Here is a 17,819-nt window from a genome sequence, read left to right as displayed (position 1 = left end):
CGCCTCAGGAACAGATCCAGCTAGCTAAGGTATGTCTGTCTGTCTGTCTGTGTCTCTGTCCGTCTGTCTGTCTGTATGTCTGTATGTCTGTCTGTCTGTCTGTCTGTATGTCTTATAGTCTTCCCCTCGCACCATCACCATCACAGGGCCTCGGGAACAGATCCAGCTAGCTAAGGTATGTCTGTCTGTCTGTGTCTCTGTCCGTCTGTCTGTCTGTCTGTCTGTCTGTATGGCTTATAGTCTTCCCCTCGCACCATCACCATTACAGCGCCTCAGGAACAGATCCAGCTGGCTAAGGTATGTGTCTCTGTCTGTCTGTCTGTCTTCCAAGAAAAAGAATGACGTCAATTCTCTATTTGATGAGTTCAGCTGCCTTTGCACTACATTTCATTCGATCCCATTTTCAGTGTTGGTTTGATCAAGACATTCATTATTTAAATTCGATTTGGACTGTTGTTGAGAGAAAACTATCTAAAGAGCCCAGAAAAATTGCAGCAGCAAGATAAATGCTGTCCTCTATCAAGACTGAGGACATATTGATAACCCGTCTCCCCCCCGCGGGTTAGGGGGAAGAATTTACCCGATGCTCCCCAGCATGTCGTAAGAGGCGACTAACGGATTCTGTTTCTCCTTTTACCCTTGTTAAGTGTTTCTTGTATAGAATATAGTCAATGTTTGTAAAGATTTTAGTCAAGCAGTATGTAAGTCCTTTGTACTGGAAACTTGCATTCTCCCAGTAAGGTCATATATTGTACTACGTTGCAAGCCCCTGGAGCAATTTTTTGATTAGTGCTTTTGTGAACAAGAAACAATTAACAAGTGGCTCTATCCCATCTCCCCCCTTTCCCCGTCGCGATATAACCTTGAACGGTTGAAAACGACGTTAAGCACCAAATAAAGTAAAGATGACAACCGGCCGTTACTCATTGCAGAGTGTTATTTTTGGGGGGTGCACTGCCCCAAACACCTCCCACCCTCGACTTTTCAGCATATCTTCTTCTGTTCTTCTGCGTTTGTGGGCTGAAACTCCCACGTACACTCGTGTTTTTTGCACGAGTGGAATTTTACGTGTATGACCGTTTTTTACCCCGCCATTTAGGCAGCCATACGCCGTTTTCGGAGGAAGCATGCTGGGTATTTTCGTGTTTCTATAACCCACCGAACTCTGACATGGATTACAGGATCTTTTTCGTGCACACTTGGTCTTGTGCTTGCGTGTACACACGGGGGTGTTCGGACACCGAGGAGAGTCTGCACACAAAGTTGACTCTGAGAAATAAATCTCTCGCCGAACGTGGGGACGAACTCACGCTGACAGCGGCCAACTGGATACAAATCCAGCGCGCTACCGACTCAGCTACATCCCCGCCCTTTCAGCATATCTCTTACAAAGATACCATGTCGTCCTAATGGGTGTAATATATAGAATCCTGACGGGCGCAGTGGCCTAGTGGACAAGACATTGGCCTCCTAAATTGGAAGGTCGTGAGTTCGAATCCCGGCCGCGGTCGTCTGGTGGGTTAAGGGTGGATATTTTTCCGATCCCAGGTCAACTTGTGTGCAGACCTGCTAGTGCCTTATCCCCCGTCGTGTGTACACGCTAGCACAAGTCCAAGTGCGCACAGAAGATCATGTAATCCATGTCAGAGTTCGGTGGGTTATGGAAACACGAAAATACTCAGCATGCTTCCCCCGACTGCGGGGTATGGCTTCCTGAATGGCGAGATAAAAACAGGCAAACACATAAAAACCCACTCGTGCAAAAGCATGAGTGAACATGGGAGTTTCAGCCCATGAACGAAGAAGAAGAAGAATCCTGAATGCATTCTTTGACCCATGGCTATCAACGCATGATATTTTCTTCATCTCTGTGTTGACAATTGCTTTCATACCTATGCATATAAACACATACATATATATGTCGTGCCGAATTCACGAAATTGTTGACTTCGCGGAATCGGCAACATTTTTGCCCATTTCGCGTAATCGGCAAAACGCTGCCCATTACGCGAAATCTGCAGCGTTTTCGGCGTAAAGGCGTCTAAAATTTGCCCATTTTGAGAAATCGGCAGCCACTTTTTGGTTTTAAAGTTCTCAAATGCCTGAGATATCATCACACTTAGACAACTAGATACTCGAATGGATAGATATTGCAATAATCGATCAGTTATGGCAAGTTATTGCAAAAAATGTAGTTTTCGTGCATTTCCGGAGTCATGCTCGACACAGACTAACATAGACCATACAAAACATAGTAGGGAGGTAAAACAATGTTAATGCAATGTTCTGGTGACACAAAAAGTAACAGACTGGCTGTCGCTTTTGCGAAATGGGCACATTTTAGAGGCCTTTCCGCATTTTCGGCAAAACGCTGCCCATTTCACGTAATGGGCAGCGTTGTGCCGATTACGCGAAATGCGCAAACATGTTGCCGATTCCGCGAATTCGGCAATTCCGTGAATTCGGCACGACATATATATCTGTGTGTGTGCTTCAGACACTAATAGAGGAGAAGGTCGAAGAGGAAGAGGAGTTTCGCGCCATGACAGCAGTCAACGCTGCCAACAGGGAGCAGAGGAAGCCACTCAAAAGACGAGCAGATGACGGCAGGGAGAAAATCTCACTGCCCTCCAGAGGTAAGCTCCGGGGCTCATTGGTGGTGGGCATTGGGGGGGGGGGGGGGGGAGGGATGAGGTGTAGGGTAAGGAAGGAGTAGAGGAAATTTAGCAAGGAGTAGAGGTTTCAAGAGACGGGCAGAGGACGGCAGGGAGAAAATCTCACTGTCCTCCAAAGGTACGCTGTGTGTGTGATTGTCTGGGGCACATTGTTGGTTTTGTGGGCATTGACGGGAAGGGGGGGGGGGGGGGGGGGATGGGGCGATGTGGGGTTAGGAAGGAGTAGAGGGAATTTTCAAGAGGACAGCAGGGAGAAAATCTCACTGCCCTCGAAGGTACGCTGGTTTTTCTCTCGGGGGTTAGGAAGGAGTAGAGGGAGCCAATCAAGAGACTGGCTGAGGGGGGGCGGCAGGAAGCGTGGAAGAGAGAGAGAGGGTGGTGGGAGACTGGGTGGACGGGAGCAAAGGAAAGTGAAGAGGAGGGGCACATACAGTGACACCTGTAATATGTGACCCTTGTGATCAGATGACATCCTCCCAGTTAAGAAATACAATGGAACCCCCTTTTCACCCCCCACCCCCCCCCCCCCCCCCCCCCCCCCCCCAATTGAAGACTCCCTTCCTTTTAAGACCTGATGTTTTCTCAGACTTTTTGTTCATATATAATCTCATAGTGGCCAGGCAGTTTTGCAGCAGAGAGTCCATTCTAATTTGCTCATAATGCAGGGATGGCCAAATCCCAAAATGTTAACTCGCCAGCCGGGCGAGTAACGTACTGCAAGAGAGCCAGAAGTTTTGCTGGCCCGGTGCATACCAAAGTTGCTCCCATCTGATTTGAAACTCGATATTACAGCCAAAAATGTTGCATTTGATTAGAATTTTCATTGGCCAGCCGAGCGAGCTTTTAGACGGTTTCTCCTAGCGCAGCGGATTTTTTAATCGCCCCTGGCGACCGGGCGGACGATTTGGCCATCCCTGTAATGCTATGCTCATATGCTGGGTTACAGTGGTGGAGCCAGAGGGCAGGTGGGACTCTGGCGACACCCTGCAGCAGATCGTGGAGGCCAGCCCGGTCAAAGAGTTCATGGAGGTGTTTGTATCCGCTGTGGAACACCCGGGTCACTTCTGGCTGCAGATCATCAACACTGCAGCCCTCAACCTCGACAAGCTGGTCGACGACATGACAGCTTTCTACAGCAACGCAGAAATTGCTCAGGTATGTTTGAAAATGTGGACTGGATTGGTGTGTGTGAGAGAAGGGTAGGGGTGTGTGAGAGATGGGTACGGGGGTGTGAGAGAAGGGTAGGGGGGTGTGAGAGAAGGGTAGGGGTGTGTGAGAGAAGGGTAGGGGTGTGTGAGAAGGGTAGGGGTGTGAGGTAGGGGTGTGGGAGAAGGGTAGGGGTGTGAGAGAAGGGTAGGGGTGTGGGAGAAGGGTAGGGGTGTGTGAGAGAAGGGTAGAGGTGTGTGAGAAGGGTAGGGGTGTGTGAGAGAAGGGTAGGGGTGTGGGAGAAGGGTAGGGGTGTGTGAGAGAAGGGTAGAGGTGTGTGAGAAGGGTAGGGGTGTGTGAGAGAAGGGTAGGGGTGTGAGAGAAGGGTAGGGGGTGTGAGAGAAGGGTAGGGGTGTGAGAGAGAAGGGTACGGGTGTGTGTAAGGGTAGGGGTGTGTGAGAGAAGGGTAGGGGTGTGTGTAAGGGTAGGGGCGTGTGAGAAGGGTAGGGGTGTGTGTGAGAAGGGTAGGGGTGTGAGAGAAGGGTAGGGGTGTGTGAGAGAAGGGTAGGGGGGTGTGAGAGAAGGGTAGGGGTGTGAGAGAAGGGTAGGGGGTGTGAGAGATGGGTAGGGGGTGTGAGAGAAGGGTAGGGGTGTGTGAGAGAAGGGTAGGGTGTGTGAGAGAAGGGTAGGGGGTGTGAGAGATGGGTAGGGGGTGTGAGAGAAGGGTAGGGGCTGTGAGAGAAGGGTAGGGGGTGTGAGAGAAGGGTAGGGGGTGTGAGAGATGGGTACGGGTGTGTGTAAGGGTAGGGGTGTGTGAGAAGGGTAGAGGGGTGTGAGAGAAGGGTAGGGGGTGTGAGAGAAGGGTAGGGGGGTGGGAGAGAAGGGTAGGGGGGTGTGAGAAAAGGGTAGGGGTGTGTGAGAGAAGGGTAGGGGGTGGGAGAGAAGGGTAGGGGGTGGGAGAGAAGGGTAGGGGTGTGTGAGAGAAGGGTAGGGGGGTGTGAGAGAAGGGTAGGGGTGTGCGAGAGAAGAGTAGGGGGTGTGAGAGAAGGGTAGGGGTGTGTGAGAGAAGGGTAGGGGTGTGTGAGAGAAGGGTAGGGGGGTGTGAGAGAAGGGTAGGGGGGTGTGAGAGAAGAAGGGTAGGGGGTGTGAGAGAAGAAGGGTAGGGGGGTGTGAGAGAAGGGTAGGGGTGTGTGAGAGAAGGGTAGGGGGTGTGAGAGAAGAAGGGTAGGGGGGTGTGAGAGAAGAAGGGTAGGGGTGTGTGAGAGAAGGGTAGGGGGGTGTGAGAGAAGAAGGGAAGGGGGGTGTGAGAGAAGGGTAGGGGTGTGTGAGAGAAGGGTAGGGGGGTGTGAGCAGGGTAGGGGTGTGTGAGAGAAGGGTAGGGGTGTGTGAGAGAAGGGTATGGGGGTGTGAGAGAAGGGTAGGGGTGTGTGAGAGAAGGGTAGGGGTGTGTGAGAGAAGGGTAGGGGTGTGTGAGAGAAGGGTAGGGGTGTGTGAGAGAAAGGTAGGGGTGTGTGAGAGAATGGTAGGGGGTGTGAGAGAAGAAGGGTAGGGGTGTGTGAGAGAAGAAGGGTAGGGGTGTGTGAGAGAAGAAGGGTAGTGGTGTGTGAGAGAATGGTAGGGGTGTGTGTGAGAAGGAGGGTAGGGGGTGTGAGCAAAGGGTAGGGGTGTCTGAGAAAAGGGTAGGGGTGTCTGAGAAAAGGGTAGGGGTGTCTGAGAAAAGGGTAGGGGTGTCTGAGAAAAGGGTAGGGGTGTGAGAGAAGGGTAGGGGGTGTGAGAGAAGGGTAGGCGGGTGTGAGAGAAGGGTAGGGGTGTGTGAGAGAAGGGTAGGGGATGGTGTGAGAGACGGGTAGGCGGGTGTGAGAGAAGGGTAGGGGGGTGTGAGAAGGGTAGGGGTGTGTGAGAAGGGTAGGGGGGTGTGAGAGAAGGGTAGGGGGGTGTGAGAGAAGGGTAGGGGGGTGTGAGAAGGGTATGGGGGTGTGAGAGAAGGGTAGGGGGTGTGTGAGAAGGGTAGGGGGGTGTGAGAGAAGGGTGGAAGTGTGTGAGAGAAGGGTAGGGGGGTGTGAGAAGGGTAGGGGGGTGGGAGAGAAGGGTAGGGGGTTTGGGAGAGAAGGGTAGGGGGGTGTGATGAGGGGAAGGAGAGACATGTATGACTGTAGAGATCATCAACTCGGCCAGTTTCGATCTCGACAAGCTTGTGGACGACATGACACACGGCTGTTCCTGGCTTGTGTTTTAGTGTAAGTTAAAAATAGCCCAGCAGAGGGAATAGTTTGGCTACCAACAGCTGCAGCTAGCACACTGTTAAGCTCGCTTGCCTGTTATACCCAACTGCTTCCACGCTATACTGGGAGATTGGCCTTCTCTGCGCTACTAGCTAGCTGCTGTTATCTCTGCTGTGGGGAAAGGATGGGTGCTTAAAATAGCCTGCAGCTAGAGTAGCAGAAATGAAGCCCTTTGAACAGCCGTGGACAGCTTTCTACAGCAACGCAGACACCGCTCAGGTCAGTTCGGAAATGTGGACTGGGTTGGTGTGTGTGTGTGGGGGGGGGGGGGGGGAGGGGGAGGAAAGTTACTTTTGGCTGCAGATCATCAACATCGCAGCCCCTCAACCTGGACAAACTGGTGGACAACATGACGGCTTGCAGACACCGCTCAAGTATGTTTGGTAATGGTGTAGAGGCCTGTGCGTGTGTAAAACCGGGGGGGGGGGGGGGGGGTGTGAGGGACACTTATGGCTGCTTATTATCAACTCCGTAATGAATTTATCTGTTGTTACACTAGGAGTACACGGTGACCGAGGTGAAGGAGGGCAAGTTGGTGGCGGCACCGTTCGAGCACGACAAGTCGTGGTACCGTGCCCGCGTGCTGAGCGTGGCTGGGGACAAGCTGGACCTCTACTACTTGGACTTCGGCGACAGCGGCTTTGCTCCATTGGTAGACGTCAGGGAACTCAGGTACTTAAATACAATAATTAGAATAATAATGATGAGGATATTATTTTATATCGAGCAAATCCTGAAACGGTAAGAACACCTCACAAAAACATACATAAATAAATTATTTTATCCTACATACGTGAGAGAGACACTCGTGAGATAATAATCGTTCAAATTACACGTGTGTATATCATGTAAATGAGGTCATGTCAAGCAAGTCTGGCAGGGACCTGTTTTTCCACTGCTTATGATGCCAAAATCACCGAGACGAACGTCATTGTAGAAAAAGAAATTGCGCTCGCTAATTACCCTCAATGAATTTTTAGAACGAACACGTCACGCCACACTCTCAGAGTGACGTTTCTTTACTTTGACATAATAGATTGCACGAGGCTTTAGAAGAGATCGAGGTTCCAAAACAAGCGTCTTCAATTTAGCTGCCTCGACTGCAGGACATTTTCAGTAATATACACGTAAGTACCCTAACCCTAAATAAACAGAATACTACATGGTTTGCTGTGTCGTACCAGATTTACACTCGTTGCTTTTTCAATTAGTGAACAGCTCGCTTTCGCTCGCAGTTCAATATTTAAAAAAAACAACTCGTGTAAATCTGGTACGACACAGCAAGCCATGTAATATTCTCTATCTGTACAATTCCAAATCAAATATTAATACACATCCAAATATACTTATACACTTTACAATAGCCTAAATAATAAGATGCCGTCCTCCCATGGGGAATGATGAGTGTTTAAAAGACTAAACAGATGGGCACAATAGCCTAGTACTTGATAAGACGCCGGCCTCCCATGGGGAAGGTTCAATGTGTTCAAATCCTGACAACGCCTGGTGGGTTCTTCTTCTTCTTCTGTGTTCGTGGGCTGAAACTCCCACGTACACTCGTGTTTTTGCACGAGTGGAATTTTACGTGTATGACCGTTTTTACCCCGCCATTAAGGGCAGACCGGGTAGGCAAAATGAGTTATTTTTGGTCTCATACACCTTTTTGGGGTTGTTGCATTTTTCACACCTTTGAACATCCTGGAATGCATTCAATAATCTGCTTTTGTCATTTTAGACATGTATTCATGTAAATAAAACCATTTTCAAACCGATGTTTTGTTGTTTTTGTCTGTGTTTTATCAAAAAAATCGAAAAAATGGTCAACTTTGGATACTCCGTGCTGGTAAATGTGCGCACATGACATGACCCTTCGCTGTTCAAACTGTGTGGAAATTTCCGTTCTTCAAGATGACGTCATCACCGTTGGGGAATTTCCGTTGACATAGGCACAAAGAGAGAGAATCCGTTCCAACCGAAACCCCGGAATTAATATATGCAAATATATGTAGGTCAAAGGCATTTGGCGCAAGCGCAGTAGACAACTTATCAGTCCCCCGGTGTCAACAAATCCATGACGTTTTCACCGATTCAGCAGCATTTTTCAAAGTTTTGAGCTGCGGAGAACAACCCTAACATTGGAAATGTTCGGCATAGTGGCAAGAAATATCAGAGAAAGATGAACCAGCTGCAGCGAACAGTAGAAGGAAGTAACAACACTCCGAAATGAACCAACATGATCGTATTTGAGCAGACGACATTCTAAGATTCTTGACTCGACGAGGTGGGTTTTGCTTCTTTCTCTTTTCGATCTTGTTTGTTTGACAACGTGATTTATTGCACATCGTTATGTTGTTGTTGTTGTAAGAATGTGTTAGGGTTTGCAGGTAAATGATAAACAGTTTGTGTCTGAAGTATTTTGCGGGTTTCTTGATCCAATTTACTGACCATGCCGCCGCCGCACACCCCCCCCCCCCCCCTCCCTCCCTCGATCATCTCTGTGATATCGTCTTCACAACCCCTATTTTATTGTTCTTCGCTGGCCAGTCCTTGAGAGCTTACTATGGTGTAACATGTCATCAGTATTCTTTGTCTGGGGTCAAACTGAGAAGCAGCATCTGAGCGATGTACGACTGACACAGTTTCTGTTTCTGGTCATTGACCGTAGGAAAATAAGTACCCTACTAGAGAGCGTTCTCTAATTCTAAAGGATTGGTTTACACCAGCATGGCTGACCAACCTATCATTGACAGCAATATTGTTGTCAAATCTTTTCCATTAACTAAGGAATAAAAAAAATAGATCCAATTTACTTCACCAAAGAAAAAAAAAGAGTTAAACTAAAGGACTGGGGATGCAACTCATGAATCAAAAGCATAAAGATCACCTGCAAACAGTGCTAGGTTTAGGAAATCTGAAAATGTATACACACACACAGAACACACACACACACACACACACACAAAACAGACAACAGACAAGAAACAAGCAAATACATAGCAAGTGTGATGAAATAAATTAATTTTAAAAGAAAAATATGAAAAGAAAGAAAGAAAGAAAGAAAATAATTCAGCTAGTTTCAGTATTAGTTCCTGTGTGTATGTGATTGTGTGGTTACTCAAATCCCATAGTAAACTTGACATGTACATTTTGTGATAGGGGCCAATTAATGAATGTCTTTTGTGTGTGTGTGTGTGTGTTCGTCAACCGACATATGTGGGTACGAGCCGCTGAGGTGGTTGTAAGAAAACCCGCCTGGTTCAGTGGTTGGGGGCTGATTGGGATTTCTGATTTACCAGCCTAGCCAAAAAGTTGAGGTACACCCCATGTAACATGGTCATTTGCAAAATAAAGTACAAGCACTTGTTGACGTTTATATTGAGTCTTAAAATTTGCAGCTTATTACAAACAAAAACCATGGACAGTTGTATCAAATATTAAATCAGTGTTTGTGTATTTATTAGGTTGGAGCAAGGGGAGAGCCAGTCCTCCTGTGGTGGCAGCGAGGAGAAAGATTGACCTGATGGAAAAGTTTGCTAAACCGGAACTACCCTCTTCCACAGCAGAAACATCAGCTTTGCCATCTTCTGACCAACCATAAGAAGATACAGATACTTTGCCATCTTCTGACCCATCACAAGCAGATATGGATACTGGTACTGTGCAACGTCACTCCGCTGACATGTGTTGGGCTTTTGTCAACATTGATCAGCTCAATCTATTGCTGAAAGGTTTATATCCTGTACTGAATGCTTGTCTGATAGCAGTCTGATTATGAAAGAAGGTGATGCATCAGCCCAAGGATTTGCACAGGCCCTGCATCTGGAGTGCATATGAGTGTCCATTCAAGTCTGCAGTTGTTTACTCTTCTCCCGGTGTTTGCAACGCTTCGGGTGGTAAAGTTGCATTTTAAATAATCCGCGTATGACCAAGTTGGTACATGGAAAGGGACATTCAGCTTTACAGAAATTTGCTGCAGTGTTAGGATTGAGCACAGAAATACTGTAATTAAAATGTTGCAACTTTTGAATGGCTTGATAGCTTTGTTCCATTTGTGTATATATAATTATGTAATGTTGTTGATGATTTGTGAAGCATCATTTCTATGCAATGGAATAAGAAATCAGTGCATCCGTTGGGTTTTTATGAGTCTGACAGTTTGGTTCTGATCAATATTTTCATATCAGCACAAACACAGATAATTGACTTTTTTAATGTTTTCATATAATTTTTTTTTAAATCAAAAAAATCTGATAATTTGATTATCAAATCATTTCCCCTTCATAGTTAAAGTGTTATTCTGGTTAAAAAAAAAACCACCCCATTAATTCAAGCTCTACTGTGGTACTAGTTTACCGGGGTACTAGTGAGACTCTTTTACATGCTGTTTTCTCTACATGTAATTTGAGACAAAATGTGGTAATTAAAATGTTGTAACTTTTGAATGGCAAGATGGATTTGTTCCAATTTTGTATATGTTGTTTATGATTTGTGAAGCACCATTTCTGTGCATGGAATAAGAATACAGTGGATTCCTTGTGTTTTTATGAGTCCGACAGTTTCGTTTTGATTCATATCTGCACTAACATAGATGAGTTTTCAAATGATTTTTTAAAAAAAGTCTGGATAATTTGATCGTCAAATCATTTCCCCATCATAGTAAAGTGGTTATTCTTATAAAAACATATCAATTCAGGCTGCACTGTGCTACTAGTTTGAGGTACTGGTTGGAATCTTTCAAATGCTGTTTTCTCTGAATGTAATTTTCAGACAAACATCTGTAATTAAAATGTTGCAACTTTTGAATGGCTTGATGGATTTGTTTCATTTTTGTTTATGTTGTTTATGATTTGTAAAGCGTCAGTTTTGTGTATGGAATAAGAGTTAAGTGCATTGGTTGGGTTTTTATGAGTCTGACAGTTTGGTTCTGATTCATGTTTTCATATCGGTACAAACAAAGATGGCTGTTTTCATATGATGTATATAAAAAAAATCCTGATAATTTGATTGTCAAATCCTTTTCCCTACATAGTAAAGTGGTCATTCTGATAAAATCATATGAATTCAGGGTGCACTGTGCTACTGGTTTTTTTATGTACTGGTTCAAATCTTTAAAATGCTGTTTTCTCTGAATGTAATTTTCAGACAAAACGCTACAATTAAAATGTTGCAACTTTTGAAAGGCTTGATGGATTTGTTCAGTTTTTGTATATGTTGTTTATGAGTTGTACAGCATCAGTTCTGTGTATGGAATAAGAGTTCAGTGCATTGGTTGGGTTTTTATGAGTCTGACAGTTAGGATTTCATGTATTTTTCTTATCAAAACTGAACCGGTAACTGAAAATGCTAAATTAAAATAATATATTGCTTAGAAATGCTTTTCGATGCACAGAATTATTAAACACACACATATTGCTGCAAAGAAGAAAAATTGGATCAAAACATGCACTGGTTCACAAACTGCAACATTTTAAAAAAAGCACATTTTATAACGTTTTTCTCACATTTTGGTGAATAAAACCCCCAAAAATTGCTTTTCACTCAAAATTTAAAATGGTTTCCCTTAATTAGGTTATTCTGCTTGCAAAAATCAAACAAGCAGCAAGCTGTTTCCAAAATAAAAAAAAAAAGTGCTTGCCTACCCTGTCCCCCCTTAAGGCAGCCATACGCCGCTTTCGGAGGAAGCATGCTGGGTATTTTCGTGTTTCTATAACCCACCGAACTCTGACATGGATTACATGATCTTTTCCGTGCGCACTTGGTCTTGTGCTTGCGTGTACACACGAAGGGGGATAAGCCACTAGCAGGTCTGCACATAAGTTGACCTGGGAGATCGGAAAAATCTCCACACTTAACCCACCAGGCGGCAGCGGCCGGGATTCGAGCCCTCGATCTTCCGATTAAGAGGCCGACGTCTTATACCACCCCGCAACAGCGCCCATCCGCCTGGTGGGTTAAGTTTCCAAACTTATGTCCTGTCCTGCCTTATCCCCCTTTGTGTGTATACACACAAGCACAAGACCAAGTCAAGCATGTAAAAGATCCTGTAATCCATGTCAGAGTTTGGTGGGTAAAAGAAACATGAAAATATTAAGAAATTGAGTATGCATGGCTGCCTAAATGACAGGGTTAAAACGGTCATACACATTTAACAATAAACACAATTGTACGGGGGAGTTTCAGCACATATGAATGCAGAAGAAGAAGAAACAAGTCGCGTAAGGCGAAATTACTACATTTAGTCAAGCTGTGGAACTCACAGAATGAAACTGAACGTAGTCCGCCGCTAGTGCAAAAGGCAGTGAAAGTGACGAGCCTGTTTGGCGCGGCAGCGGTTGCGCTGTGCTTCATAGCACGCTTTACTGTACCTCTCTTCGTTTTAACTTTCTGAGCGTGTTTTTAATCCAAACATATCATATCTATATGTTTTTGGAATCAGGAACCGACAAGAAATAAGATGAAATAGTTTTTGAATCGATTTCGGAAATTTAATTTTGATCATAATTTTTATATTTTTAATTTTCAGAGATTGTTTTTAATCCAAATATAACATATGTATATGTTTTTGGAATCAGAAAATGACGAAGAATAAGATGAAATTGTTTTTGGATCGTTTAATAAAAAAATAGTTTTAATTACAAGTTTCCGATTTTTAATGACCAAACTCACTCATTAGTTTTTAAGCCACCAAGCTGAAATGCAATACCAAACCCCGGCCTTCGTCGAAGATTGATTTGCCAAAATTTCAATCAATTTGATTGAAAAATGAGGGTGTGACAGTGCCGCCTCAACATTAATTTTACAAAAAGCCGGATATGACGTCATCAAAGGTATTTATCGAAAAAAAGAAAAAAAACGTCCGGGGATATCATACCCAGGAACTCTCATGTCAAATTTCATAAAGATCGGCCCAGTAGTTTAGTCTGAATCGCTCTACACACACACACAGACACACACACACACACACACACATACACCACGACCCTCGTCTCGATTCCCCCCTCTATGTTAAAACATTTAGTCAAAACTTGACTAAATGTAAAAATAGGCTCCACTGTTTTGCTAAAACACTAGTGTGAATAAACGAAAAAATGTAATGCTTGTGCTGTAATGTTGAAATGCCTTATCCATGTTCGCAAGACTGATTTCAATTATTAGCATCGATTTCACCATCTGCTTTTTGTCTTGGACAGGCCTGAATACCTGAGCTTACCTGAGCAAGCCATCGAGTGCAAGTTGGCAGGTGTCAAACCCGCAGGTAAGGCTGCTTCACTTTTGTACAGTGTTGTGAATTAAAATAAAACATGCGTGTCAACTTTTTTACGCAATTTGTCTGAAGAGACAGCTATGATACAGTGTTTGCATATTAATTCTTGAAGGAACACTTAGATGATTTGGTCCAGATCAGTGCTAATTCATGACTACCGTATTTGACGGATTACAAGACGCACCGTTTTATAAGCCGCACCCCCGACTTTTAACAAAAAAATTGGGACGAGCCACATATAGGCCGCGTCACTATATTAGCCGCCGTCGAAAAAAATATAATCAGATCGTGTCAATCAATCAAAACAACCAGGCAAACGAAAGTACGGTATTTGGCAAAATCGGCTCCGAGAATAAACAAGTGAAACAAAGAAGAAAAGTGAAAGTGTTTGAAGAAAAATATCACACACACAATTTGTAACCAACACACACATGTAGTCCCGCCCGGAATAAGCTTTTTTGGGATGATTTACGACTTTTGCGCACATTTCGAGCAGACGAAAACACAACATGGCGGCTCTCGCTCCTCCAACTATCGCGAGACACACAAAAACGAAATCTCGCGCGCGCGAGATCCTGATACATCCGGTGTTTCTCTGTACGCTATCTTGTCACGACGACTTGTTGACAAACGAAGATTCGCGAAAGAAAGAGAAAAGCGCCGAGTCTTGAGTAGAGAGCTAATAAAGTACCGGTAATCGCTAATCGAGCGAAATGAAAATCCGCGGCGACTACCATTAGGTGAATGCTATGTTTAGGTAACGTTTTAGCCGCATCTTTTTATAAGCCGCAATGCGATTTAAAAAAAAAAAAGTCGCAGCTTGTAGTCCGTCAAATACGGTACTACATAAGTCAATAAGTTGGCGAAATTGCGAGCGAGAAAATAAAATTGATGTCTGCCGTCAAATGTTTTGCTGGCACTAGTTGTGGGCAACATTGTCTTGCCTCCTCTGATTGGTGAAATTGCTTCGGCTTATGAGTCGAATGTAAGAAATAGAAAAAAATTAAGTTCTAGCGTTAAAATTTCAATGTAAGCTTCTTCTTCTTCTTCTTGGCGTTCGCAGAGGTTACACAATCAGTCCAGCACTGGTGATAAATGTTGTCGTTTTCTCCAACTCCTGTCGACTGCCGTATAGTTTGGTCTGCAAGGGAGTTGGTGACGGCCACACTTCTTTTCGTTCCTCATCTAGTAAGGGACATCGCTGTAAGATGTGTTCCGCTGTTTGGTCCTCTTGACCGCAGGCACAGGTTGGTGATGGCGCCAGCTTGAACTTTCGGTTCATGTGAGCATTGAGCCTGTTGTGGCCAGTACGCAGCCTGATGAGGTTGACTTACTGCTCTCTGGACATTGTGTGGTAGTCATCTCTGTTTGTCCTTGGCCTCATCAATGCCTTGATGATTGTCTTCTGCTCACTAAAGCTGACACTGTTTTCAGGTTGGTCTTCCACGGCTCCTTCTTTTGCCAGCTCATCTGCCCTTTCATTTCCTGGTATCCCACAGTGTGCTGGTATCCACTGGAGGACAACTCTTCTGGTTTGTCTGACCATCTGTAATGCTTTGGCCAGCTGTGGGAGTTTGTCGTTCTCTAGGGCCTGAAGGACTGAAAGGGCGTCCGAGAGGAAGACAACTTGGTAGCAAGGGTCTGCGGAGTCCTGAACGAAGGAGGCGGCCTGCATGAGAGCTTCTGTTTCTGCTTTATAGTTTGCAATGTAAGCTAAGGCACGAGGGGCTGCATAAGAGATTTGTAATGTAAGCACAAGGCCAAGTGTGCACGGAAAAGATCCTGTAATCCATGTCGGAGTTCGGTGGGTTATGGAAACACGAAAGGCCAAGTGTGCACGGAAAAGATCCTGTAATCCATGTCAGAGTTTGGTGGGTTATGGAAACACGAAAATACCCAGCATGCTTCCTTCTGAGTTCTGTTCACACGCCTAGCACGCGTTGTTGAAAGGAGCTCCCGGAAAGCGAAAGAATGTGTATGAGTGCACCTTGAGTCGTCTTGTGGTGAGATATGAGCCCGTTATAAATTCTCGTATTTATTTTCATTTATTTAACAGTCACTTTTGGTTCACTGTGTATGAATTGAATGATTTTTTAATTTTTGATGTTAATTTATTTGTTTATTTATTCATTGATTTATTGATTTATTTTTGTGCCATGCAGGGGCCGAGTGGTCCGAAGAGACGTGCGATGCGTTTGAAAGCCTGACGCACTGTGCGGAGTGGAAGGTGATGTCGGCGAGGACTGTGGGGTACGAACCCGACTCGGCCGGCAGACAGCGGCCCTGTGTACAGCTGATGGACAACGTTGCCGAGCAGGTGAGAATTCATGTGCGGGTGTGGTGAGAAATTTGGGTGCAGGTAAAAAATTAGGAGAGAGTGGAAGATACTGTGGGAACCTCTTGTTAAGACCTTGAGAAATCTTAGAAATGCTGCTTTTTTTTTTTTTTGCTTTTTATTATTTTTGACCTCAGTTGCATGCAGGCTGCTTCAAACCCTCCTTCTTCTTTTTGTTGTTGTTGTTGTTGTTGTTGTTGTTGTTGTAAATCGGTGGTGAGCATCCTTCTTCATTGGTCTTTTTTTCTTTTCACTTTTTTTTTTTTTTTTACTCTAACTCCAAGGAAATGTTGCCGCCTTACAAAGGTGGGAGACTTAAAATGGAGATAAATTTGAAGAGTCTATGAACAGAAGTCTTACATTGGGGGGACCCGCAAGAGGGAGGTGGTCGTGTATAAACCCTTTCTCAAAGCAGCATGACACGTTAGCAGGTGCACGGTTGGCCTAGTGATAAGGCGTCCGCCCCGTGATCGGGAGGTCGTGGGTTCGAACCAAGGCCGGGTCATAGCTAAGACTTTAAAATTGGCGATCTAGTGGCTGCTCCGCCTGGCGTCCGGCATTATGGGGTTAGTGCTAGGACTGGTTGGTCCGGTGTCAGAATAATGTGACTGGGTGAGACACGAAGCCTGTGCTGCGACTTCTGTCTTGTGTGTGGCGCACGTTATATGTCAAAGCAGCACCGCCCTGATATGGCCCTTCGTGGTCGGCTGGGCGTTAAGCAAACAAACAAACAAACAAACAAACAAACAAACAAACAAACAAACGTTAGCAGGTGAGAAATTAAGGGATAATAATGATGAGAAATGTTTGGGATATAGACGAATTTCGAAACTAAGTCTGTCCCCTTTGAATTGGTTGTCAAAGAGTGAATGCCCTTTGCTTTTTACACAGACAAACATTGGACGGGCCAATTAATCACTAGCGAGGGGTGTGTCTGAAACACGTGGACTGGACCACGTGTAATTAGTTATTTGTCAGCGGAAAAGGAAGGGTATTTAGGCACAAAAAAAAAGATAGGTCTGTTTACGGTAACATAGGGTGAACAAATAGGGTCGGTAGGTCGGGTTTTTTTTTTTTTTCTCCCCTCTCTATGATGTTTCACAGTTCATTTCTTCTCATCAATCCCTGTTTTTGCGTTCTATAAACAGTACTTTGAGCTTACCTCCCTTCTGTCGTCTGCTGTTTGAGCGCAAACAGCTCTATTTTGGATGCGTTTTTTTTTTTCAGACGATCCAAAAAAAAGATTAGGGTCGGGCCTAAAAACTAGGGTCGGTCGGGTTACTGTAAACAGACCTTTTTTTTTTTTTGGCCTTACTCTTTCACAACCCTTATAAACCGGACAGAATTACAAGTCAGAGATGGATGTGTAGATGCTCTGTGTATGTGTGTTAGATTATGTGTGTCAGCCTCTGTCTGTCTGTGTGTTTACGTCAGTCCGTTTGCATGACTGCCTATATTCCTGTCTCTCTATTGGTAAATTTTTCTGTGAAACAGGGTAATCTTTTCGTCATAATCTTAACGTCAGTGGTTTCTGTGTTGCAGCCTGTGGAAGTGGCAGCAGTCCTCGTGTCTCGGGGTCTGGCAGCCTGGGAAGCACCACCTGCCGCAGCTTCTGCCGTTACCACGGAGACGGTTAGCACTGACCTTCAACCTCAGTCTGACCCCAAACCTGATTGACCTTGACTTGCCCTTGACCACTGACGCGTGATTGTGTTTTATTTTAATTTTCTTCTTATTTTTTTTGTACAAGAGAATCGATTTAATTTTACTGCTTGGCCGTCAATGCATGGTTGAAGTGGTCTTTATCTTTATTTTTACATTAACTGACTTTTAAAATATTTGCCTGGTGTGTGCATATAGCAATTTTTAAAGAATAAAAGTGGTTTAGTTGCTTTTTAGTACAGCTGTTTGTTGGTTTGATTTGTTTTTGAATGAGCGTGCCTGCATGAATGAGCTTAGAAATGTTGTTAGGCCAACAACAAAAAATAGTCTGTTTACGGTATCCCGACTGACCCTATTTTTTCGCGCGACCCTAGACTTTTTGGGGGGATTTGGGGGGGAAAAAAAAAGTCTTTGTTTTTTGGCAAAAAAACTTAAAAATATAGTTTTTTGGAAAA

General features: G+C 44.8%; 1 protein-coding gene across 2 annotated transcripts in view; it reads left to right on the top strand.

Moving 5' to 3' along the window:
• The window catches only part of LOC138950801 (tudor and KH domain-containing protein-like), a 43,300-nt gene extending 25,700 nt beyond the window's left edge, over window positions 1–17,600 (top strand). For both annotated transcript variants that reach the window (XM_070322521.1, XM_070322522.1), the window contains 6 exons: window positions 2,498–2,636; window positions 3,622–3,830; window positions 6,603–6,775; window positions 13,294–13,358; window positions 15,530–15,684; window positions 17,245–17,600. In XM_070322521.1, coding sequence (XP_070178622.1) covers window positions 2,498–2,636; window positions 3,622–3,830; window positions 6,603–6,775; window positions 13,294–13,358; window positions 15,530–15,684; window positions 17,245–17,379 — 876 coding nt within the window. In that variant the 3' untranslated portion in view covers window positions 17,380–17,600. The remainder of the gene's footprint in view (window positions 1–2,497; window positions 2,637–3,621; window positions 3,831–6,602; window positions 6,776–13,293; window positions 13,359–15,529; window positions 15,685–17,244) is intronic.
• The last annotated feature ends 219 nt before the right edge of the window (window positions 17,601–17,819 follow it).

This window comes from Littorina saxatilis, linkage group LG16 (assembly GCF_037325665.1).
Source record: "Littorina saxatilis isolate snail1 linkage group LG16, US_GU_Lsax_2.0, whole genome shotgun sequence".
NCBI lineage: Eukaryota > Metazoa > Mollusca > Gastropoda > Littorinimorpha > Littorinidae > Littorina > Littorina saxatilis.
The sequence above is the reverse complement of the archived record's forward strand: the minus strand, read 5'-3'. Positions and strand labels throughout refer to the sequence as shown.